At 42.6% G+C, this 26,746-nt stretch overlaps 1 protein-coding gene and 1 long non-coding RNA gene across 13 annotated transcripts in view; both read left to right on the forward strand.

Moving 5' to 3' along the window:
• Positions 1 to 12,252: 12,252 nt before the first annotated feature.
• Positions 12,253 to 13,843, forward strand: LOC120406222. The gene is made up of 3 exons (XR_005599152.1): positions 12,253 to 12,992; positions 13,470 to 13,643; positions 13,770 to 13,843. It is a non-coding gene; the product is annotated as an uncharacterized LOC120406222 (long non-coding RNA).
• Positions 13,844 to 15,201: 1,358 nt separating this feature from the next.
• LEF1 (lymphoid enhancer binding factor 1) overlaps positions 15,202 to 26,746 on the forward strand; it is a 98,669-nt gene continuing 87,124 nt past the window's right edge. For 4 of the 12 annotated variants that reach the window (XM_039540710.1, XM_039540708.1, XM_039540711.1 and 1 more), the window contains exons 1-4: positions 16,028 to 16,530; positions 17,101 to 17,351; positions 19,652 to 19,715; positions 21,173 to 21,306. In XM_039540710.1, the coding sequence (XP_039396644.1) occupies positions 17,139 to 17,351; positions 19,652 to 19,715; positions 21,173 to 21,306 (411 nt within the window). In that variant the 5' untranslated portion in view covers positions 16,028 to 16,530; positions 17,101 to 17,138. Of the gene's footprint in view, positions 15,218 to 16,025; positions 16,531 to 16,882; positions 16,994 to 17,100; positions 17,352 to 19,651; positions 19,716 to 21,172; positions 21,307 to 26,746 lie in introns of those variants that run through there. The other 8 variants (XM_039540713.1, XM_039540701.1, XM_039540703.1 and 5 more) reach the window with 7 other exon arrangements.

Consider the following 26,746-nt stretch of genomic DNA (forward strand, 5'->3'; position numbering starts at 1 on the left):
TGTAAGGCAAAACAGAACCCACTAACATAGGGAGGGATAGCTCAGTGGTTTGAGCATTGAACTGCTAAACCCAGAGTTCTGAGTTCAATCCTTGAGGGGGCCACTTAGGAATCTGGGGCAAAAATCAGTATGTATTCCTGCTAGTGAAGGCAGGGGACTGGATTCAATGACTTTTCAAGGTCCCTTCCAGTTCTAGGAGATAGGTATATCTCCAATTATTATTATCCTTATCTCATGGCCCTTGACTCACACTTGGCAGTGTGGAGTGGTGTACTGATCTGTACATTCAGAACACTGTCAGCATTCAGTTCGCCTTCATCCTCATCTGTGAGAACTCCAGATACAACAGAAGGATAATTTCATTTCCCCAAATCAGACTAACTTAAGCAAGTTAGGGCAGGTCCATACTCACCGCGCGGGTCGACGCGGTGAGTTCGACTTCTCCGAGTTCGAACTATCGCATCTAATCAAGACGCGATAGTTCGAACTCCCTGCGCGCTCCGGTCGACTCCAGAACTCCACCACCGCGAACGGCGGTGGCGGAGTTGACCTTGGAGCCGCGGAGTTCGACCCCACCGCGTCTGGACAGGTAAGTAAGTCAAACTAGCGTACTTCGAGTTCAGCTACGCTATTCGCATAGCTGAACTTGCGTACCCTAGTTCGACCCCCGCCCTTAGTGTAGACCAGGCCTTAGTTATTGGTTCCAGGAAACAAGCTTCTTGCAGACTGTAAACTCTTTGGGGCTGGGGTCTAGGGTAGTATCCTATCCTCAAAGGTTTTAGGCTCCTAACTCCCCCAGGATTTGGGCCCTATCTGTATAGCACCTCACATACTATTGATACTATCCAAATATGTCAATAAATTAGCATCCACCTAGCAAACACCACAGGTGAGGCTAGGAGTAAGGAACTGGAAGAACATACCACAGTTGTCATAATGCTTTAACCACAAATTCAGCGAAATGAAATAAAAACGGGCAGACATCCAAAAACTTTTTAAAATAAAAGTTACTCAGCACAAGTCGGTCAGAGCTGCAGAAAACATTGTGTCTAAAAGCAAAGAACCCATAAAAATTATGGGTACCTGTATACCTGGTACATCAGAGCTTTTTTTCCAGAGTATAAATAACATTTCTAAAACAGCCTCACTCTAAAATCCGCATGCAAAAACTCCTAATGAGGTGGGTTTTAAATCCACTGCTATCTACATACTACACAGACCACAGTGAGAGATTATGCCGTACTCTATCTAAGAAACTGAGGAACCACCTGATCAGCATCCTATACAGCAAACAGGAAAACATCAAAAAAGAGCTCTCCAACCTAGAGACTCTCATCAATAACCAAACTTCCATACAAACGAACTTCACTAAAATAAGACAGGAGATCTACATTACTCACTTCACCTCTCTAAAAAGGAAAAAGGACTGTAAGCTGTCTAAACTCCTACCTGCCACATGGGGCCACAACTGTGATACCCCCTAACCCACCCAGCAATATCGTCAATCTATCCAGCCACACACTCAGCCCAGAAGAACAGTCTGTCCTATCTCGGGGACTCTCTTTCTGCCCTGCCACCCCCACCAACATGATACAGTTCTGCGGCGATCTGGAAGCCTACTTTCGCCGTCTCCGACTCAAATAATACTTCCAGGACAACACTGAACAGCGCACTGATACACAGTTACCCTCACACCAACAGCACAAGAAGAAGAACTCCACATGGACTCCTCCTGAGGATCGAAATGACAGTCTAGACCTATACATTGAATGCTTCCGCCGACGTGCACAGGCAGAAATTGTGGAAAAACAACATCGCTTGCCTCACAACCTAAGTCGTGCAGAACGCAATGCCATCCACAGCCTCAGAAACCATCCTGACATTATAATCAAAGAGGCTGATAAAGGAGGTGCTGTTGTCATCATGAACAGGTCTGACTACCAAAAGGAGGCCGCCAGACAACTCTCCAATACCAAATTTTACAGGCTACTTCCCTCAGATCCCACTGAGGAATACACTAAGAAACTGCACCATCTACTCAGGACACTCCCTACACTAACACCGGAACAAATCAACATACCCTTAGAACCCCGACCAGGGTTATTCTATCGACTACCCAAGATCCACAAACCCGGAAATCCTGGACGCCCCATCATCTCTGGCATTGGAACTCTCACTGAAGGACTGTCTGGATATGTGGACTCTCTACTCAGACCCTATGTTACCAGCACTCCCAGCTATCTCCGTGACACCACTGATTTCCTGAGGAAACTACAATGCATTGGTGACCTTCCAGAAAACACCATCCTAGCCACCATGGATGTAGAGGCTCTCTACACAAACATCCCACACACTGATGGAATACAAGCTGTCAGGAACAGTATCCCTGATGATGCCACAGCACAACTGGTTGCTGAGCTCTGTGCCTTTATCCTCACACACAACTCTTTCAAATTTAATGACAATATATATCTCCAGATCAGTGGCACCGCTATGGGCACCCACATGGCCCCACAATATGCCAATATTTTTATGGCCGACCTGGAACAACGCTTCCTCAGCTCCCATCCACTCACGCCCCTTCTCTACCTACGCTACATTGATGACATCTTCATCATCTGGACCCATGGGAAGGAGACTCTGGAAAAATTCCACCATGATTTCAACAGCTTCCACCCCTCCATCAACCTCAGCCTGGACCTATCTACATGGGAGGTCCACTTCCTAGACACCACGGTGCAAATAAGTGGTGGTCACATTAACACCACCCTATACCGAAAACTTACCAACCGCTATGCCTACCTTCATGCCTCCAGCTTCCATCCCGGGCACACCACAAGATCCATTGTCTACAGCCAAGCACTGAGGTACAACCGTATCTGCTCTAACCCCGCAGACAGAGACCAACACCTAGAAAATCTCCACCAAGCATTCTCAAGACTACAGTACCCACACGAGGAAATAAGGAAACAGATCAACAGAGCCAGATGTGTACCCAGAAGCCTCCTACTGCAAGACAAACCCAAGAAAGAAACCAACAGGACTCCACTGGCCATCACATACAGTCCCCAGCTAAAACCCCTCCAACGCATCATCAGGGATCTACAACCCATCCTGGACAATGATCCCACACTTTCACAGGCCTTGGGTGGCAGGCCAGTCCTCGCCCACAGACAACCTGCCAACCTGAAGCATATTCTCACCAGCAACTGCACACCGCACCATAGTAACTCTAGCTCAGGAACCAACCCATGCAACAAACCTCGATGCCAACTCTGCCCACATATCTACACCAGCAACACCATCACAGGACCTAACCAGATCAGCCACACCATCACCGGTTCATTCACCTGCACATCCACCAATGTAATATATGCCATCATATGCCAGCAATGCCCCTCTGCTATGTACATCGGCCAAACTGAACAGTCTCTAAGGAAAAGGATAAATGGACACAAATCAGATATTAGGAATGGCAATATACAAAAACCTGTAGGAGAACACTTCAACCTCCCTGGCCACACAATAGCAGATTTTAAGGTGGCCATCCTACAGCAAAAAAACTTTAGGACCAGACTTCAAAGAGAAACTGCTGAGCAGGGGCGGCTCTAGGCACCAGCAAACCAAGCTGTTGCCTAGGGCGGCCAAATTTAGGGGGCGGCAGGCTGGGCCGGTGGACCTGCCGCAGTCATGCCTGCGGGAGGTCCACCGGAGCCGCGGACGACCGGACCTGCCGCAGGCATGACTGCGGAGGGGGGCTCGTCCCGCGGCTCGGCTGGACCTCCCGCAGGCATGACTGCGGCAGCTCAAGCGGAGCCGCCGGACCCGCGAACCGTCCGCAGCCGTGGGTCCGCTGTTCCCGCGGCTCCGGTGGAGCTCCCGCAGTCATGCCTGCGGCAGGTCCGCTCGTCCCGGGGCTCCGGTGGACCTGCCACGGGAGCTCAACCGGAGCCGCGGGAAGAGGGGACCCGCCGCGGGACGGAGGAAGGGCGGCGCAGCACACCGCGCTGCCTGGGGCAGCCTAATTTCTAGAGCCGCCCCTGCTGCTGAGCTCCAGTTCATCTGCAAATTTAACACCATCAGCTCAGGACTAAACAAAGACTGTGAATGGCTTGCCAATTACAGAACCAGTTTCTCCTCCCTTGGTTTTCACACCTCAGCTGCTGGAACAGGGCCTCATCCTCCCTGATTGATCTAACCTCGTTATCTCTAGCTTGCTTCTTGCTTGCTTATATATACACCTGCCCCTGGAAATTTCCACTGCTTGCATCCGAAGAAGTGGGTATTCACCCACGAAAGCTCATGCTGCAAAACGTCTGTTAGTCTATAAGGTGCCACAGGATTCTTTGCTGCTTCTACAGAACCAGACTAACACGGCTACCCCTCTGATACTATAAACTACCTTAAAAACGCAAAATAAATTAAAGAATTAACTATTCATAACTCCCAGTAGGGAATCCAATAATTAATATATAGTTTAATCTACAACTTTCACTATCCGTATGCAGCTCTAGCACTTTGGCCTGAAGCCCCTTTGTTTTAATTGCTCTTGCTAAAGATAGAACTTTTCTAATGCAAAATAATCTGGTGAATTTGACGTCTGTATCTGGGCTAAACTGGGGATTCACAAGAGGAAAAGAAAATAGCTCAAAGTATTGTGAAATCCACTTGCATTAAAAGAAAAAAATGCTTTACAGAAACTTAAAATAGTATATAAAAAATTAAATTAAATCCCCTGGAAAAAATTGCCTTCTCTTTTTATTGTGGGTTAGCTTTGTCTTCATGGTGAATTTTCATGAAACATCCTTTGCTAGCATACAATTTTAAGGCACAGTATCAACCTGCCTGCATTCATGCCAAATGTTATCTTCCTTAAAGGAACATAAATCCCATGTAACATTGCTGGTATTTATACAAAGATGTAGGTTTTTTAAACTCTAGTATATATTTTTTTTTAATTAGAAATATTGTTTGGGTGATCATCAACCCAAACATATTGATATGAACAGGAGTCTTGGCTGAGTTAGAACTGCAGAATTGATTTCATAGATAGGAAAGCTAGATACAGGGAGTGTTTAATTTCATTATCAACATAATAGTGGCACATGCACATCAGCTGGTATTAATCATCATTATTGCTTGAGGCTTAGTCATTGTAATTAGTGACTGATGGTACATTGTAAATTCAAATGTTGTGGGGAAAATATGGTCTTCTTAATTTATGTATTAAATCTCATTTTAACTCAGATAAGACAGCAAGTTGTCTGATCTTTAAATTGCATAAGATGCTTATATTGTTTTCTATATGTTCAATTTTTTTCATCGGTTCTTCTGTTGTGTTACTTGCGATAAAATTAAAGGGGCCCAAGGAGTTAAAGATTGTTATAGGTTAATGTAACCTTTTATGAACTTTCACACAGTTATTAATAATTGAGCTCACAGTTGGGGTAGGCCTGGTGGACCCCAATTATTACAACATTTATTTTGGCTGAGACAATGAAGGTTAGCAGTATCAGACTACTAGGCATCAAACACAATTTGTTCTGAAGGCACTTTAAACAGTAAATGCTATATAGGTATCACTGATCAAGATTTTCAAAAGCAACTGGTGATTCTGGATACCTCCATTTTTGGGTGCCCAACCTGAGATACCTTAAAGGTGTTGATTTTCAGAAAGTGTCGAGGACCTACCCTCTGAAAATCAGGCTCTTTTAAAAGTTTTCTCAGGTTGGGCATCCAAAAATTGAGACACCCAAAAACGCTAATAACTTTTGAAAATCTTGTCCACTATGCCCAGAAGTAGCATTGAGTATCTGTGTCATTTCCTATGTTGTTTTCATCTGCTATAATATATATTTTTCTTACTGTATTTTTCACTCCATGCATCTGATGAAGTGGGTTTTAGCCCACGAAAGCTTATGCTCAAATAAATTTGTTAGTCTCTAAGGTGTCACAAGGACTCCTTGTTATTTTTGTCATTTCCTAGTTACTAATGAGGCACTAATTTACCTTTGTTGCAACAGTATGAGCCTCTCTGAGCAACTTTCTTCTGACTGCACTACAGCACAGTAAAACTGCATTCATGGAGCTTTTAAAGTTTAAAACAATCATAACAACCCCACTCCAATATTAAATATTAGTTGAGTCTAGGAGTAGACACTGCAGTATCTTTGCTCTAGGAAATTCCACAACAACGACTGATACAAATATAGGGACTGATTTACATAAATACTGAACAGCCAAACTCCAGTTGAAATCAATAGGAACTGTAGAGGCTCAATACCTCTGAAAGTCAGACCCATGTAGTATAAGGAATTTTGGGACACTAGACTAAATAATACAGTTCCACCTTGGTTCCTGCACTAAATAATACAGCTCCACCTTGATTCCTGCATTCTTGCTAAATTCATATTCTCTCTTTTTTCATCTCAATTTCTAAACTTTCAGTTTTCACTCAGGCAAAACTCCTGATTAATGTCTGTAGAATTTAGCCTAAAATTCTTTTCTCAAGAGCGTATTGTATTGTTTCAGTCTCCTTCTCTGATAATACTGTACTAAAAGGGGTAACTGAGTTAAGTAATTCTGCCCACACTCCCTCATTTTCCTGAGCTTAGGGAGTGATTTTAGAATACTTAATCACTCACCAGTAGGAATAGTATATTTTCTACTTAACCAACGTCTTCTTGACAAACAATATTATACAATGCCTATGCATAACGGGACTGAATTAAAGGTGAAGTTTTCAGCCTCAACTCTGATTTTTTTTCCTTTTTGTTTTTAAGAGAAAATGTTATTCTGATACACTATTTGTATTTCAGTCACCATCAAGCTGCATGTTTTTATTATCAGGCTCCTAAACCATGAAGTTATGGCATTTTGATAAGGACCCTCTTAAACTATACCACAGACTTCTACAATACCCTTCCAATTGTATTCTTCTGACACATTTCTTTAGCAAACAACACTGGATTCTGCTGGCATGCATCTGTTACTATTAATTTAGGAATCTTCATACCTTGGTTGAGCAAATGAATGTCAGTTACTTCGCCAGGAAGTAGGAGGCTCAAGTTCACAATAAAATAAACCTCCAAATGTCTCATAATAAGGGGGGAAAGACATTTCTGTATTATTTGTTTTAATGACATTCCTTGGGGAAATGCTGTTTCTTACAATACAGACAATTCTGTGGCATAGCCCACAGATCCTCCCCTTCTATCTCCGGCTGCATTTGTGAAATGGACTTGGTCAGACAGCGGTCAAAGAATTAAAAAAATAGATAGGAGTCATGCACTTGGAGCAAACATTCATTGCATTGCTTAACTGTCTTACTCAACAAGCAGGGACTCCCACATTCTCATGCCTTCAGTGTACAGCTGCCACTGGAAAGTTGCCCATTGTTACTCACCCCCTCCCACCTCTTTCAGAGAACCTTGTCTGAAACTACCAGACCTCTCCTGCTAGCAATATTTTGTTAGAGCATAGGGAAATAATGTCATTTAAAAACAAGTTAAAAATTACTATCGCAGTTTTCCTTCAATGAATGGAGATGGTAGCAAGTCACCCTTTCAGATAAGGGAAAACAGTGATATGCATGCAGAGAGTTCTGCATATTAACTGGTGAGGAACCTCAACATGAGAATGTTGCTTGAGTTTCAAAAAAGTCCATGCAAAGAGGTATTTTATGAGGATCATGTGCCTGTAGGGCAACCAGCATACTTTTGGCACTATATAAATAACAACACTTTCTACTATCAAGTACCAATACATAACATTTTCAGCAGGTGACCTCCATTGTGGTGCACACAACAGCACTTGCATAGGCATTTTGAGTATTGTCACTAGTGCATGCAAGTGGTAATGCTCAAAGATGGGTGCACAAACATTTATGATTGCAAAGCATGTGCAAATGGAGCTTGATTTTAGGCCCTTTTGAAAGTTTAGCCATGTACCTGCAGCTTAGATATCCACTGTCCTAGTTCATTGAAAGAGAGAATTCCATTACCTCCGGTCCCCACACTGGTCCACACACAATGTCGAACTATTCAAGGGCAGAATTTCACTCTAAGAAACTTCAGCATCACCTGACAAAGTTGCTATTTTGGAAATGAAACACTTTTCTTCAAATAGAAGGTCTAAGTACAGTGTCTTATATTGCCCGCTTTACCTCATGTTAGGGTAATTACAGATAGGATTTTCAAAGGTGCCTAAATATTTTCCAACTAGCACATATTTTAGGACTGTGTAATCAGATAGAGTCCTCATCATGCTCTGAAAACACTGCACAACCAGTGAATCATTATCCTCTTCACAGGGCTTGCCTTTATTATCGTATTAAGAAAAACAAAACATAAGCTTCAGCATTCACCTGTGCCTGAATGTCTGGAATTGTGACTAATTCTGTCCCCCTTAAAGAATGGGCTCATATTTCTTTTATAGACCTGGGTTGGAGCTAATAGGATTCACCTGGTGTGGTGAATCAGCAGAAATAATTCTGTATCTCTATGCACAGTCCCAGTACTTGACATCAGCATGAGTCAGCAAAATTATCTTCTGTGACAGAATTCATTTGAACAAACCATACTATTTTTTATGCCTTTTGTGTGAAGGTTAAAGAACAAAACAGAAGAAGAGCTGTACTTTGGAAAAGAAGATAATAGAGAATAAAGGGAAAATATGGTGTGTAGTTTGCCCCTGACATGGCAATTCTATTTTGTTAAACCTACAATCGATTTGTTTCTTAAATGAGTCAATATTGCACAGCTTGACTCTCATCTGTCTGACACAGAAATGATTCCAGGGAGCTCCCCAGAGTGTTAACTGTTTCAATTTTAAAGTTATTTTAAAAGTATTCATGAGTTCTAGGCCACCAACATCTTCATCTAAAGAAAATTTCTCATGTAAAAACACTCATTTGAGATTGCCCATTAAAATCCCATCAAACCCACTTAATCTCATGGGGATTTAGTTAAGAAAAAACAGCACTTTATGTACAGTCATTCTGAGTTAAGAACACTGATGGCATCCCAGGACTGAAAAGCTGGATGTGTATGATACAAATAATAATAATCAATAAATAATAATTAAACAACATTCTAATCTGATATGTATTATACATGAACAGTTCCAAAATACTGTTGGCCTTTAATACTGCTACTAGATATATAACTGAAGTGCCCTTTTACTTTAAATAACATTGTTTATTTTATAAAGACTCTTATGACAGCTGAGTTTGAAAAAAACCCATAAAATTATTTCATTCTATATTTCTTGTTCTCAAAGAACAAATTTGTGAAGGCCAATTTATGGGCCAAGTACAGAAGTGATTTTGTGATCCTTACTCAGCAACCCATTGACTTAAATAAAAGAGTTTTGCTTGAGTAAGGACTTACTTTTGGTAACTTAATGGAAACTCCATAAGAAATTCTGCATTTTTAATGAGTTCCACTAACATCACTTTTCTATATGCTTCAAGTTAACCACCCAAACGAGATGGCATCATTTTATGTGCCAGACACCCCACTGATGAAACACTTTGAATCTGCAACACGCAACTTCCTCATTATCTGAGTTCAAACCATTTTCAGCTAAAATCAAAGGTTTGGGAACTCCGTGGTTCAGGATTGAGATATAGCCTGTCAACTCTAGGTCACTTGTTCAAATCTGGCCCATGCCAGCAGTGACTGAAAGCTGTTCCAACCTGATGACAGCTCAGAAACCTCTGGGAAATGGGCTGGGTGGTCACTGTCCAGTGCCTCGTAAATAGGTGTTGCCTTAGCACCAGTTAGTACCTCTGTCTCAGCAGAGGCCAAAGACTGACACCTCTGGAAGTGGTCCTTTTATGTCAAGAATGAAGATCATTGATGGGCTCTGGATTGTACAGCCATGGCCCATGCTGTACCTGACCTGTGGGTAAACAAAGCATTTTGGTTAGGTTACCGTGCTGTCAACCTGGTACCTTTAACTAAAACTCCCTTTATAGACTAAAAAGAGTAAAGGGAGACTGTCATTATTGCAGCTGACTTTACATTAATTTGTGACTGAAAGTAACAGCTGGATTAGCATGATGCTTGTTGTCTTCATTTTACATTGCAGAGTCAGTATGGATCCGTTAGTAGCACTTTTGTGTTTAGGCAAGAAGTGTTGGTCTTGTACCCAGTGCTAGAAAAAGCACTAAAGGGATACTTGCATTGTTAAAGGAGCCATCCTTAAAACAGAGGTCTCTTCTGACTCTCTAGGGTGGTCATCCAAATTCATTATTTATAGGCTTTCCTATGGTGCTCTTGACTGTAGTATATGATAATATAGTACATGAGCATCTCACACACACATATGAATTTATCCTCATAAATCCCCATTCGGAGAGTATATTCCCATTTTAGGGATGGTGAACCAGATTACAGAGAGAAAGGTGTCCGCTTTAAGGCACCTTTGACTTATTTTCAGAGGTGCTCAGCACTCACAACTCCTAGTGAAGTGAGTCAATGGGAATTGCAGGTGCTCTGCACCTTTAAGTGTCTTGAGTTGGGCATCCAACAATTGAAAGCTTTCAAGAATTTTTACACTCTTTGAAGTTTTGCCTTGTAATGGTAACATTGTACAGTATATACATTTGTGTTGCTTATGATTGTGTAACTAAGGGCTGGTCAATTTAGCAGGACCCATTGTGCTGAAATAATTGTCGGAAATCAAATGCTGAATAATACTTTATAAGTGCAAAGCATTAATTAGTTATTATAAATCCTTTATTCAGTCCTTATTTAACCCAAGCCGCCTGTCATTTGGGAACTTGCCTGAGCAGGAACTTCAGGATTTAGCCTACACATTAATCTTCCATATAAATCAAGATGTTATCTAAATACAGTGGTGAACAAAGACTCAGGAAGCATGTTCATTCAATCAGGTAGCCTTTTAAAAAAGCATTATAAAGAAAAGTTCAACTGTTAGTTTAGAATCTAGCATCCTTTTTCTTTCTTTTTCTTTTCTTTTTAATCCCAGTGGAGCAACGACAGCAAACATAAAATATAGGCAAAGCAGAGACAGCTTTATCTCAGAATGTTGACACAGTTTAGTAAGTGGGAAGTTTACAGAGAAACAAACACCAGGCTGTGACGGTTAATGTTTCAATGCTGGTTCTCTCATTCCAACTTTGTAGCTGTACTGCAAACACACCTCACAGTTAATAATAAAAAAATACAAAAATGGTATGTTCTGTATCAGCAATATCTTTAAAATCTGTTCATTAGACCCTATTTTAAGTCTGCCGAGTTGGATTTTTTTTATAAAGTATTATCGGCGGGGCAATGATAGCGATCCGACAGTTAAGTCTGCATTAGGCTTCTGACTTTCAGAGAATACCGGCACTATCTCACGCATGTGTCTATAAATATTTTTCCTTGGTAAGAATACACTGCTGTATGTTTTGTCACTACACAGCATGTTTCTAAACATTACAGCAGACCTGCCAAAACTCCCTCCCTCCCTCATTGCGGATTAAACTTTGAGTCGGGGAAAGGAGGGGGGGGTTGTTGTTTTTCTTTGTTTGTTTAATAAAGTATTTCACTCCTCTGATGACAAATTTTGCAGTGAGTCATAACAAAGCTCACTCATCAACACTCCTGTTCCGATTGTCACATCTGGAGAAAAGGGCGAGACACATTTCTGCTAAAATAATACTTCCAGTTGAAACCATTTGGCTGCACAGAATGGTAATTATATACGTGAGATTTTCCTTAAGCAAATAATTGCAAAACCTCCATAAAAAAATCGGAGGGGGGGGGCAGGATAACTCTTCCCCTCTGATTTCTTCTATTTTACCCCACGTGCCCAACACTCCCTCCTCTGTGTGTCTCAGTCAGGCTGCTCGGGGTTGGAATGCGTCCAAGGCTTGATTTTTTATTTTCAATGCACATTTCAGATCCAACTCCACAAACTCTTTGATCTTTCTTTCTGTCTCCTTACCCGGAAGAGAACCCTTGCCTGCTCAGCTGGGAGCTCTGAGCACACGTGGAAAGCCTGGCTCGTCTCCATGTTCTTGCCAAATTTAGTCACACAAAGGGGCCAGCAAGGGGATGGGGGGTGGGGGGGAGAGGATGAAAGAGGCAGCCGACGGGACATCAAAGGGAGCTGCCGCCCCGCCCCTCCGCTCCCCGTACCCCGCCCTCTGCCTATTTAAGGGGAGGCTCTCAGCGGTGGGCTCTTCTCACGCAATGCCGCCTGCTCTCCCCAATCGTCCCCTCTCCCTGTATCGCTGCCGGCTCTCTGCTTCCCAGAGATTTGCCATGATCTCCCCCACCCCCATTTTGAATGGAAGCAAATTAGAAGGCTGTGTTTTGAATGTACATTTGTAGACAGGGTGGGAAAGGTGGCGGGCTCCCTGATGGGCATTTACTTTCTTCACAAACTTATTCCAGGCGGCCTTTCTACTTGACAAACTTAACAATATTGGGGGCGGGGAGGTTTTGAGTTCCCATTTGCATGTGTAATCCCCCCTATTTTCTCTTGCTCCGCTCTTACCAAGCTATTAGGTCGCGGTCTCTCCTCTTTATTATTTGTGGCTGTTGGAAACGTCTCGTTATCTTTTGATAGAGGATTTACAGCCTCGGGTCGATTTAGTCATATCCTGATGTCAGACCTTGGCTAATACCCTCACTCTCAGTCCAGTGATTTATCCCACTGGTCCATCCGCTGGTGTTTAGTCAGCTCCGTTACCGATTAGTAGGTTTCCTATAATTATTCCCCCGCCCCCCAGGCGAATTGAGCTTGATTATCTGGGGCGGTAAAAATCCAGCCCTTTATGCTTAAGTAATATTAAAAGCGCAGCTCACTTTCTTCCCCCTCAGCCCCAAAGTTCAGAGGATGTCTCGAGTTACACCGTGATTGATTTGTCAAACAATGAACTGGCTCCTTCACTTGCATTGCACCAACTCTTCAGACCAGATCCGCAAGAATATTGGGTCTGGCTGCGGGAGTGTGTGTGTATAGGGAGGGAAGAGGTAACGGGTAATACGGCCTTTTTCCATCGTTTTGTTTGGGGGGGAGAGGGAATCTGATTGCCACCTGATTTGTTCTATCTCCGTGTTTGCGATCTTTCTGTTTTCTCCTCTCTCTGCTCCTCCCCCTCTATTTTAACTCTACGTCCCCGCTTTTGTTTGCAAGAGACTTAAATTGCCTTTTCCTCCTCTTCCATTTCTCCCTCCCGTCCTGTGAATTGGAAATACCGACAGCTTTGTGTTGTCTCCAGTCAAGTCTGGCGTTGGAGTTGAGGTTTCCTGAGTTTATTCTCTTGTCGTAAATCATTACGCTCCCCCCCCCTCTTCTGCTTTCAAAAAGCTCCCACCAAAAAAACTGCCAAGGGAAAAACTCCAGCCCATATAAAGGAGGAAAAACTGGAGGGGGTGGCGCGAGGAGCCCTCTAACGAGGGACACAGCTCCCTTCTCTTTAATTAAACACACCGTTTATTTTTGTGCAGACTAATTTGGCAGGGAAACGATGTTCGGATTTTACCTACTCCCTCTGGCTATAAGGAGAAGGGCATCTCTCTGTGTGTAACACGGCAGAAGTGTGTACTGTACATGCCTCCACTTTCCCAACCACCTCTTTTGTTTGGACCTCCACAGAGAGGAAGCCGGCTCAGTGCCTGTAGGTAAGGAAAAAAGAGAGAGGACAAAACACAAACAAATCACTCGCTAATTGTTAAATCCGCCACGTGAACCTCACCTCCTGGTAAAAAGAAACCTATAACACGCCTTCTTCCCTCATCCTCCTCCAGTATTCTGCACAGTAAACAACAACATCGACACATCTCATGGGGACTGGAAAGGATTTCAACGGGGCACCGTCCCCTCCCGCTGTAATGCCAATTCCAATCGATTAGATACGTGGGTGTTTGCACGCTGATTGGAGAGCCACATGCTAATGGTGGTGACAATTAGTATAATCTTCTCACACAGAATGTCTGTTCAAGATTTTTTTTTAATCATAGAAAGGTTGAAAACATCTTCTCCAGATTGTTTTTTATTCTTCATGCCAAAACTATTTTATTCTGGATCTGTAAGCGAACCCTTTCGGCTACCATGAGTTCCCTTTAACTGGACGTGTGACAAGAGCGGGACAGCAATATACACAAATACAATCAAGCCACTAAAAATCACACGTGTATGTTAAAGAAAATTCCTAGAGCATCTAATGGGCTTCGTTAGTTTTCCAGAATAGAAGATCCCTGCTAGAAAATGGAACATCTCCTCCTCCTCCTCCTCCTCTCTAAATTGAGTCCCATTAGGTAGCTTAAACTCATCCTTCTTGCCTGCAATAATCCCGAGAGCAAAGGGAGGTGTTCTGCAATGAGTATGGAAGTCCGCACAATTAACATGAAGGAGAAAATAGGATTTGAATTAGGTGTAGCTTTCAGACGTTACAAATAATCACTAACGTCCCTATTTTCCCAACAACCGCCTCTTAATTACTTTACTCAACCCATCTTCTATAGAGTGTTTGTTTAATTACGGACGCACTGTACACTTCAGCTTCTTTTGGGGTCTGTATTTTGAATGTCTTGCTTTCTAATGTACATAGTGCACTTGTTTAATAACGTGACAAACATATCCCATTTCTCTTTTCCTATTTTCTTACCAGGGTTTGTTGGTTTTATATTCCAGCTGGATTTTAATTAGTTTGCACGGGAAATGATGTAAAGAAAATATTTAACGTTTGGAATTTCATCCTAACTTTCATGATTATGTCACAGAGAGCCAGGTTTACCTTCTAGGTGTCTCTTATAAAGCGTAAAATTATAATGTGTTTAAAACGGATTGAAGATATCTTTACGTTTCTATTTCACCGTGTTCTTGAGCTTGTATGTTTATCAATTTTACAACATCTATACGAAACATGAGTTGTAGTCTTCCAATGCCAAAGTAAGTTCAGCTGGTTCTGCACAACATGATTTCACTACACCACATAGACAGACTAATCAGAGTAAATGCATATTAGTGACATTTCCAAATACCCTGAACGCTGGTTGTTTTATACAGATACTCTGGATGCTGTTTAATACATAGGGGCTAGCAATACAAATTCTAAATGAATGGGATAGGGAAGAGAGTTGATTGTCTTTTGCTATTCCTATTTTTTTTTAATTACAGAGTTTATTTGGATGGCTTGAAACATGAGTCCCGGATGCCTGTTTACCTCTTTGTCCGTTCAAGGACTACTAGCCAGGTACTTGTCAGTTGCTGGCTTGCTACTTTTAATGATGATCTAATAACTCTGCCCTTCATCTGAAATTACTGCAAACATTTAAAAAAATACTTAGTGCCTCTTTCCCTCTGCGAACAATTTAGTGCGTGTGCAGTCCCTCTGCCTCCAAAAAGGGGAAGTCTTAACAAAGCATCCTAAAACATCCCTGTTCCAGATTTGTCTGGGGATGTTTAGATAACTATTCTTCGCCCTCCTTGGGGTGTGTGTATGTTCCGTTTGGGGTGAATTAAAAACCTCCACCCCCTAGAGTAGTAATTCCTTGCAGAGACCCCTCCCCCCTTTGCGGCTCTGCATTATAAAAAATAATCAACGTTACCGCAAGATGCTGAGAACTTGCAAAATCCTCACTGGCTAAATGCAGACGGCCGGAGGTTTGCACCATGCAGGAGTTCTGCACTTTACAAAAGAAAGAGATTTTTTTCCTCCTGCCCCCTCCCCCCAAATCGCTTACTTTCTAGCCTGCCCCCCCCTCTTTCTGCCCTGGAACTGAACGAATCGATCGCTTTACCAATTCCTCGTTACTAGCTTATGACAGTCGAGGCGACTTCTTTGTATTTAACGAGAAGGCTGCAGCAGCTCTCTCCGCTGCCTGGCCGCTCGCTAAGCCGGGCTGCTGCGCGGATCCATTTCCCGGCTCTCTCCGGAGTGTCTGTCAATGCGCTGTCAATCAGAGCGGCGGCTTCTCTTTCATCTTCTCCCCTCCCGCCCCCGCCCCGTCCACAGAGAGAAGGCGGGGGCGGGGGGTGGGTGGAGTGGATGTTAAAGTTACATTACAGAGACTCGCTCCCACTTCGCTCCGGCGAGCGCGCTCGGTCTGTCCCTCTCCACTTTCTGCCCCGACAGACGGAGCGAGAGGCGCCCAGGCCGCGAGACCGAGTCCTCCAGGCTCCGCGCAGCGCCTCGGCCAGCCCGGGAGAGGCGGGAGAAGGTGCCCCGGGCGGGCGCCCCTCAAGCCTGGCAGCCGCCGCCGCACCTGGGGAGGCGAAGGGGGCCGCAGCTGCTGGGCGTCTCTCCTCCATGGGGGGCTCCATGCCCGGCCCGCAGCAGGCGGCTCGCGGAGACGGGGCTGGCACCCTTTAGGGGTTGTGAATGCAGAGGAGCCTTGGGCCGCTGGGACTCCTCGGGAGAGAACTTTTCCCTTCGCGCGCCTGGGGGGGGGGGTTCGCTTGTCCTCGGGGGGCGCCAGCAGCCCGGGCGAGCCGGGCACGGCGAAGGGGAGAGAGCGGCGCTCCGAGGGCAGCTCGGGCGAGAGAGGACAAAAGCAAAGAGTCTCGGTGGGTTTGGCTTTGCGCGTGCGGTGGCTCGTGAGAGCTCGCGGTGGAAGCGCTTTCTGGGCCTCCCTCATCCTCCCAGGCAGGCGGGCGGGGACCCCCACTTAACTCTGGAGGCGAACTTCGTAGCGCTCCATCCCCCCAGGAAAGGAGAGCCAGGGAACGCCCCAGCCCTGCCAGGCACCGGGCTCGCCCCTCCGGCTGCGCTAGCTGGAGCTCGCCGGATGCCCTGCCCCCCCCCCCCCCCAGGAGCTGGAGGGGGAATGGGAGCCGCTCTTTTTAGAAAAGCCCCGGAGAAGATCAAAGCAGCTCCAAAAGGGCCCCAACTTCTCCCAACTCTTCTGTCCTCTTGCAGACACAGCGGAAAGCGGGGGAGGAGAAAAGTGCATGTCCCCCCGCCGCCGCGCACAGCAGCAGCAGACGGACCCACAAGTCAGACAGACAGACAGACCCTCCTTTCCCCCAGGTGGCTGTGCCTGCCTGGCCTCCACTCTCTCTCGGGAGGGGGGAGGCTTAGACTAGTGAGGGCACGCGGCTCGTAAAGACTTAATATTATTTATTCCTTTTTATTAGTAGTATTCCCCGGGCGGAGCAGGAATTAAAGCGCAATTATGCCTCAGCTGCCGGGAGCCGGAGGCGGCGGCGGGGGGGATCCGGAGCTGTGCGCCACGGATGAAATGATCCCTTTCAAAGACGAAGGCGATCCCCAGAAGGAGAAAATCTTCGCGGAGATCAGCCACCCGGAGGAAGAAGGAGACTTGGCCGACATCAAGTCCTCTCTCGTTAACGAGTCGGAGATCACCCCCAACAGCAACGGGCATGAGGTAGGGGGGCCGGTGCGGTTTGTGAGGCCAAGTGTTCAGAGACACCCTGATAAGGGATCTGGGCGGGGGGAGCTCTAGAGACTTCAGTCCTGGGCTTAGGCCAGGGAAGACCAACGCGCCCCTTCACGGTTTTGCTCATTCGAGGGCTCTGAAGCACCTTGGTTCCAGCGTGGCCTCTCTGGCTCCACGGTTAAACACCTCGAGGGTCCTGGATCGGGTTCATAGATCGGGATGAATTAAAGGCGATGCAGTCGAATGCAAGCAGCACTGTGTGCACCGCTCCTGGCACCTCTGTTTTTAGTGAAGGCCTCAAAAATGCAGGGGAAAGGCAGGGAACGGCGGGGGTGCAAAGGAAAACAGGACGTCGTCAGCCGCCAAGTGGGACGCGGTTTTGACCAAAGCGCTTTGTAAACTAACACGCCAAGTTTCCCATGAATGGGAGGGCAGGCACCTGGAAGTGTGTAAAGGACATGGGGGGAGGCGGGAGTGGAAGAGCGAACACTGAGACCTTCTTTGCAAACCGGGCAGATGTGGGCAGAGCCTGGGCAATAGTACTTCATTCAGTGCCGGCGGCTCTTTGATCTGCCCCCAACTTTGGGTTCAGACCGTTGGGAGACCCGTGATGCTCGATTCAGCACGACCGCGTCGTTGCTCTCCCGGTCTTTGTGTGCTCCAGTCCGTCTTGCGATAAAACGCCCTTTTTGGAGCCATGTGCTGTGCATTATCAAGCTTGTTCTTTGCTTAGGGGGCTCCTTCGGCTCGAGCGCCTTGATAGTACAGTAAGCTACCAGAGCAGAGTAAATAGAGACACGTGGGTGCTTGTGGGAGGGAACCAACTAGACCTTTTACCTTTTTTCTTAAAGGGAGGGAGCGGGGAAGAAGTTGCAGATCATCTGTCAAACACAGAGGGGGTTTGGGGCAATTCATTGCATTGGGGAGTCAGATTTTTGTAGATGGCTAACTTCTCCCCATGGGAAGAAGGGGGAAACATCTGGTGCCTGAGATCTGATGCATTCACTACATTAATTTTTGGTGTTTAAGTTTTAGTGGTGCATTTGGATAACAATCCGAAATTGCTGGACAAGATTTGTGCAGACTCAGATTTGAGTTTGATCACATCTCAAACATTTTGTTAACCAGTTTTGTTTTGTTTTTTCTCCCTAATTGCTGCATTTCAATTGGCAGTGATCCTAAGAAACTAGAATGAGCAACTAATGGAATGCACTGGTGGAGTTAATATAGTGCTACTTCTAGTAACTAATGAATGGGCATGGATTTTTTTTTGAGGGGGCAGGGTGGAGTAATAGAAGGTGAATGTGTAGTAACAATATTGATTGAGAGTTCATTTGCAATAAGCTAATCTAGTCAGAAATTTGGGGTTGCAATACTGAGAATCAGCATTAGTAGTTAACATTAGTAGTTACCTTGCTTTGACTCCAGAAGTCTTATTTTTGACCGTAGATTAACACTGCCAACTAACAAACAACCTTTCACTTGTAGTCAGAGTTGACATGCTGGTTCTTGGCTTCTACTGCAACTTCCACTCAGGGACTATCCAAAAGCTTAGCTGGTTTTTTTTTTTTTTTCTCCGTTCCAGCCTGTCTCGTGATCAAGCCAAACTGCATATTGTAAAAATATCCTTTTAAAAAATAAATAAAGGAATCTGCAGTGTTGCACTGACATATTTTAGGTGAGTGCTAAACACTGTTTTAGTGTGTATGCAGGAGGACCTTCTCTCTCCTTCATATGCTTGTTCTGGGCTATGGAAACTGACAAGTTCATATGAGTCACAGGATCCTATAATAGTATTAGGCCTAAAGTAGTCATGAAATTTCTTTGGTAAAATCAAAGGTCAGAGCATTAATCGTAAACTCTTTAAGGGATTTGCACAAACTGTTTTGGTAGCAGTTCACTAACATGAAAACAACTTAAGAACAAGGATGGAATTTTTAAAAGCTCATATAGTGGGGGCACTCAATTTTCATTATTCTTTGGTACCAATTTAGGAATACTATTTTGGTTCCTAAAGCTTAAAGTATTCTTAAGAAATAAGCCCCTTTAGTAAATTTAGTGCACTACTTGTGCTAGAACTGCTTTGTAGAAGCACATGGTTATTAAATTTGTAATAAAAATGACTCTTCTATGTTTTAGCACACTTCCTTTTTAGCATGAGTTAGGACAAATATACAATTTCTTCTCCTGACCTAGATACACAATATTTTTTGAAAGATCAAGTGCTAAGCAAAAGTGAATAGATATGCATAAAATACCATTTTTAATGGTGGATTCTTTGTGGCTAGGTTTCCAGGCAAGCCCAAGCTCAGGAATCCTATCATGACAAAGGCAGAGACCATTCTGAAGAAGGTGAGATGTGCTTATTCTTTACTCTATATTGTTACTTTATCTATGTCCCTCTCAAAGTGTACACCGATGTAATTGCCTTTTAGTAAGCAATCAGTTTAATACGTATATACAATATGTGATCTGTATTTATTGAAAAAATCCAAACATTTTCAAAATTGAGCAAAAATGAGATTTTCTGTTTATTCATCTAACTTCAGTAACTAAATGCTATTTCAGCTATTTGCCAATTGAAGCAAGTAGGCCAAACAGATCTTTTTGCTAAAGAAATAACTATTTTTAGAGTATCAGTAGTTCATATATAAAATCTTCGCTCTTCCCTCATTCTGACAATCCTACTGAATTATGTATATTAAGAAGTTGTATGCTCACTTTCCAACCCAAGTCTGTCACTTTAAAAAAAAATGCCTTAAAATCAGGAACAACATTCTAACATTTTGATGTGCAAATTAGTGAACTCTAATACTTCATTAAGGAAGATGAGTGAAACTGACAGTGTACATGTTTAGTTTTGAAAGCTGGACAGTAATGTAGGATTATCTTCAGTATATTATTATAATGGGGTTAGTTGATAAGGAGGATGATCTCCATTAGAATTGAAATGAGAGTTCCACATAAAGTTTGGGGCTTCAGCTTTTCTTCAGTCCTGGTCCTTGTTAATAGCCTTTTATTATTTAAATTAGATATTAAACAAATTAGAAGTGGAACCCTCTTAGGCCCCAATAAACAGTAGGGTATCCTTGTACACCAGCCTGTATTCCTATTCTCCTTAATCACTTTCAATTAGCATGACCAGAAAAATTGTTCATACATGCAGTATGTCACTTAGTGAAGGAAGTGGCTCTGTCTAACCATAATACTGCACTTTTCTGCAACCAGCTGTGTAACTGATGGGAGAAGTCCATATGCAGGACAATTCCAATAGATGCTACCAAAAATGAAAGAATTACTGCTTTATAAATTTTATCTCCATTTGGTATTTGATGTCTGTAGCATTGCTTGCTGTTCATGCAATGAAAATGCACCAACACAGCCTAGAAATGGTGTTTCTCTTATGGCTTGTAAAAATTATGGGGGCCAAAACCAAAGACCACCAAGTAGCTTTAGAATCTAATGTAGTGCATTGCGTGTGTCTATTCTTCCAGGCTCTTATGCAAATCATCCTAGTCCAATCTCTGTGTTTGAATAGACTCACAAAATAGACTGGCTATGCTGAAGTCTTCCGATATTTTAAGTGCAGTTCCTAACAAATGCCTGTTTAATAAGCCATTTAAGGGAGTAACTGCTGTCAGAAATGCAATACAAATAAAATGGAAGTCCCTAGCAATATGCACCCCTCCAGCCCCCCCTCCCCAATATTTTTTAAAATATATTGTGTATTTCTTACTGTAAAATGCCTCTAATATACCAGAAAAGACTTAGGGGGTGGTAATTTAGCTTCCGCTTATTTTCTTTCCTAGGAAAACATCCAGATGGTGGTTTATACAGCAAAGGCCCATCATACTCTGGTTATTCTGGGTATATCATGATGCCAAATATGAACAATGACCCCTACATGTCTAATGGATCTCTGTCTCCACCCATCCCTAGAACAGTGAGTTACCTGTTGTTATACAAATAGTCTTTGGAGAGACAAATTGCTTTCTGTTCAGTGTATTACACTTTTGATATTATGTTAAATACAACTAAGATGAATAATGCATTTCCATTCTGTATTCTCCTTTCATTTGGTATATAAACTTCCTGACGATTTTGGTTGGGTTGGTGGAGGAAAAGCTGCAAATCTAATAACTGAAGTATCGAGTTTTGTGTTTGAATAAGGCTGAAAAAGATACTTTTTAATGTGACTTTGTGGAATAAATTGTGATGGAATGGTGTAAATGCTACCTTTACAGTGACAGGAAGGACAGCGATACTACTATACTGACTTTAGTTTAGCCCTCCTGCTTAGAAGGGAAAACAAAGGATTGAGGGTAGGACTACTGGAATTGCTAATCTGTACATGACATTCAAAAAGAGATGACAAATGTTTTTCTTCATCTACTCGTTCTTAGCAGCCTGTGTTGTCGGGTCTGTGAGATTGGTTATTTTTCCTAGTGACGGTCATAGTTGAAGATATAGCATGTGAAACAATTGTGGATGAACTAAGATAAGTGTGTAAGATGTAATTGAGAGAAACTTCTGTGTTTTGTGCTCTACCATGTGGTGGCCATTAGCCCTGATTTACTGTCAAGATGAGTAATAGTCTCTGGTTGGTGTAGAAGTGTGCTTGATTAACATCTGTATACTAAATTCCCACTTGTTTTTGTAAATTAGTGGGGATTTTTTGTAAATTTAATTCTAGTTGAGGAAATCACATTAGGAGAATTGCCTTGGAAAACCAGAAGTTGTTTGTGTCACCTGTTGTAGAATCATAATTTCAGTGGAAAACAATTTCATACATTTTATTAATTGTATGCATTGCATTTTTTTCCTAGTAACAAAGAGCTAGTAAGATGCAGAAGTGTTTAGTTGGCAACTTCTCTACTCTATAACTTAATTTCTGTGTTTTTGGTGGGTTTTTTTTGAAACTTGTTTGATCTGTATTGGTATTTTTAACAGCAAAACATTATACTGAAATATTGGAGACAGTCTCCACCAAATAAAGGTGCCTGAATTCAGAATGACACAATAGATTCTGGCATTCTGAAACCTGCTGCAAATGCTTGTCTTATATTATGGAACCTTATTTACATTTGAAAGAATAAAAACAAAGGTGTGTACAATATACTGCTTTTATAGTTTTGTGTCTTAAACGTCGTCTTATTCAAGACAGATTTATTTTAATTTCAGCTTGAAGATCTATATATGCATGCTTAATTTTGAAGCATTCAAACTACACCTCTACCTCGATATAACGCTGTCCTCAGGAGCCAAAAAATCTTATCGCGTTATAGGTGAAACGGTGTTGTTATATTGAACTTGCTTTGATCCACCGGAGTGTGCAGCCCCCCCCCCCCCCCCCCGAGCACTGCTTTACCGCTTTATATCTGAATTCATGTAATATCGGGTTGCGTTATATCGAGGTAGCAGTGTATATCCCATATGGTCTTTTTATACTGGCTTCTGCTGAAAGATATGTAAAATAAAAATTCTTGACAGATTAAATTGCAGTTCTGACTTGCTGACAAAAAGGATGCGGTCAGTTGGAAGTCTTTAATGCTCAGACCTATGTCTCCTTGAAGATCAGGGATTTAATAAGACCCTGTGCTACTTCCTCTACCTCCAAGAAACAATACATGTAGAGTGTAAGTTTTGGAAGCAAAATAAATCCAACTTCTTAATGTTGCCCTATAAAAATGACTAGAGAATTTAAAATCTCAAAATGTTTTGTTCTTAAATGCATCACAGTGGGACATCAGTTATTTACTTGCATACTACTAGTACACCTCTGCAGAAAGTAGAATAATAATAATAATAATAACGTTTCAGACTAAATTGATCAGCTTCCTTCTATTGTAGAAATATTTGAGTTGATATTGTGGGGGATAGAAAGCAGAATCATTTAATTGTAATACTCCCAGCCTAATGTCTAAGGGAGCATGTTAAAGCAGCACCACAATTCCTGTAAAATAGTGTTCTTGTAATATACTAATGTTGACCATAAACTGAAATCTCCAGACTTAACCACAAGGCTACATACCTGAGTTAATCTTTTGTTTTGTTTGTTTAAATTAACTATCATCTTTTGTTTTTATACTTGACAGCTGTCTTTTAGAGTGTGTGTGTGTGAGAGATCAAAATACTGCATCCAGAAGATTATACTCGCTTACTTTGCTATTAACCACAACCTATGTGGTAAGCAGTTATGCCTTCCCACCTCATCACTTCTGCTCTCTACCTTTGTTGGGCTTCTAACTGTCACCCATTCAACTTCCCTCTGTTTCCTTACAGATAGCAAGACTGAAAAACAGTTTAGATAAGTCTGTTTAAGAGACCCAAGCTCTCATCAGTGGTGTCAGTCTGACCATTTGTGTGTGAAGTAGCCTTGTGGTATACCTGAGATTCTTCATTTGCATAAAAAAGCAACCACTTGTTTACTGCATCTGTTGCCTGGAGGTGTTAGACAGAATTTGAAATCACCTCAGGGTACTGGTATTTTTCACACTATCTGAACAGTCTGACTTGCTTATGTTCAGATAATCCAGTAAATGCTCATTTAAACTGAATGGATATTAGCTGTGGTGGCCCTTTCTAATTAACACAATTTTATTTCAGGATATTAGATGCAAAAGTGTAAAACCAGCTCTTCCTTCAGAGGACAGGGATACAAGCTCGGGCCCTGATCCTGCCAATTTTGCATATGCTTAACCCTATGCATGTGAATAATTCCACTGATCTTAATGGAATTAGGTACATGCATAAAGCTGTGCACTGTTTGTCAGCAGGGTTGGGTCATTCAACCATAGGTGTAATTTGACTTCTATATTTTGGGGGGGCGGCAGTCAGGCTAATGGGGCTGCTCCTGCTGAGGCTTGCAGTTTGGGGTGGGCAAATTGTGTCCAGGCACTCAACTTTGAACTTTTTTCCGCTGGATCTTTATGTGCAACACGTACAGCCCTGTATGCAAGGGCCAGGGGAGTACTAGTGATGTTTGTAGCTAAGTTTTCAAGGAGTTAATGTCAAGATTAATTTGATTTGGGAGAGGAAGAACAATACTGTCACTAATCATGCTTAGAAAAAATGCTGGGTGGAAAAAATTGTAGTCAAGATTACTGAAAATTTCAGAACAATGGAAAAATGACTTAAAAGGCTGATGTTTAAAACACTAAAATTTTTCTCCATGCATACTTGATTCTTTGGCTGGACTTTAATCAGAAACTAAACTCTATAGTAAAGTGCAAGATGTGTACTAAACATCGAAAAAGGAAAATTAATGAGCTGATATTGACACTGTTCTTGACATAGAGAGATGAAAGTCAATTTTACGTTCAATTCTACTAGGGTTAGGCTACTTTCTCCTCCTGTGTTTTTCCCCCACCTTGGTAACTGATCTTTCATTTACTTCCTGCAGAAAAACAAGCTACAAGCTCTTCTGTAACTCCAGCGCTGTAGAATAGAAGCCACTATAACAGTATACTCCTTATCAGATAGGTGGGTAGGCGAAAGAGCTAAGAAATACGTTTAGGTAGCTGCAGCAAAAGTGATGCGCGCACACACAATAATATGAAAACCACAATAACACCTGGTGAATATGAGTCCCGTGAGGTTGAGAGTTCTCTTAGTGGTTTCTCTTTGTTGGCACATAGCGTGGGTGTTGAAGACAGGAAAAAGTAGGTAGCTGTTTGTTTTTTGCCCTTTGAGCAAGATTAGTTTCAAGTAGCGTTTTTGGAGCAAAACCTTCATAAAAACCTTTGTATTTTTTAAATTCCTCAATGAATTCCTACTATGCTATTAAATGCATCTCTTTCCTAGGGATTAGGCTTTATATTGTATGGTATAGAATTCCTCCAACTCTATTTCCACACTCCCCCCCCCCCCCCAAGCATGTATGCACACACATGCAAGAAAGTAAGAATTATTTTAATGTCCAAATTGGTTTTTGATTAGCAGCTGGAATTATTAAATAGACTGAAGAATATTCTCAACATTTGCAAAAAGGCTTGGATATGGTCCACTATGGACAATGCATATGGAATTTGCTAGAAGTTCCACAGGAAGGAATTCTAATGTGGGAAGTAATTAAAATGGTGGTCAAAATTTCCAATTGCTTTTGGAGCCCGGATCGTGCTAGGTTTTGTACAGATGCACAAGACGGTTTCTGCCTTGAGGAGCTTACACCTCAAGATGAGTGAAACAGAGTTGAGAGAAGACTTAAGACAAACATTGATTATATAGACTAACAGTTTTGGTCATTGGGAGCTTCAAGAACAGGGTTGGGCACTTGATTATGGAGTGTTTGTGGGAGCCTGAAAACAGTATGAGATCTTGGGTTGGGGGTTTGGTGCCTCTATATCCAGAGCAGAAGATAGCTCAGAACTTGAGTTCTTAAACTTACCTTTCAAGAAAGCAAGCTTTATTCTTGAAGGTGTCAATGTTGGCACTTACTGGGAAACTGGATAGTCACCAATTTGAAACCAGCCTAATTCAGGAATTATATTTCTAATGGATATGTTTTGGGTCTTAGTGCAAGATATGATGATGAGAGATGGGGGAGCTGGAATCAGTTGTTTGAGATCAAGACCTGTATGGGCCCTAGACAAAACTACTCCTCTTGCGCTTTTTTTTAAACCATGACCCCTTTTCTTCACCCTCTTTTTCCATTCCCTCCCTTCCCCCCCCCCCATACACAATGGTGGCATATTAGGCAGTGTATAGGTAAATAGAGGACTTTGTTCACCAAGATACTGTCAAGATACTCTTTCACCAGCACTGAAATGCCACACTTTTTTTTTTTTTTTAAGATGACGTTTGGGGTTAAGCAAATTCGCTTATTAAATACTGTACATTTAAAAAATCACATTTGGAGCCACACAAAACTTGGTACCTAAGTTGGTACTTCATTGGTACAGTCTGGATAGGAGTGAAGTGGGGCCCTTCGATCAGATATTGTTTTAAAAAGAAAAATCAAAATATCCAAGTGTGGGCATCCAGCTCATACGTGGAGGGGAGAAAAGGGAAATCCTCAGCATGAACAAGTGAACCTTACTATTTCAAGCATTCCTACCAGCTGGCCTGGCTCTGATCAGCTGTGATGCCTTATGGAGCATCAGTCTGTGATGTCTGAGATAGGTCCTTTGAAACAGAGAGATGAACCATATGGGGTTCAAGTTTCTTGTTTGTTAAACAAAGTACACTGGGCATTTGGGAAGAGGAATGGGTGACAGAACAGAAATTACCTGAGTACCTCTGGTTTGCCCCTGTTTCAAAGGACTACTGTAGCAGCTGTGACAATGTAGAATGATGCTCACTGGGGCCTTATGAAGGTCCTGTGCATATACAGCACACTTTTTTAAAAGACAAATGTTTCACTTGTGTATTGACTGTACTTCTCT

The sequence above is a fragment of the Mauremys reevesii genome, linkage group 5 (assembly GCF_016161935.1).
Source record: "Mauremys reevesii isolate NIE-2019 linkage group 5, ASM1616193v1, whole genome shotgun sequence".
NCBI lineage: Eukaryota > Metazoa > Chordata > Testudines > Geoemydidae > Mauremys > Mauremys reevesii.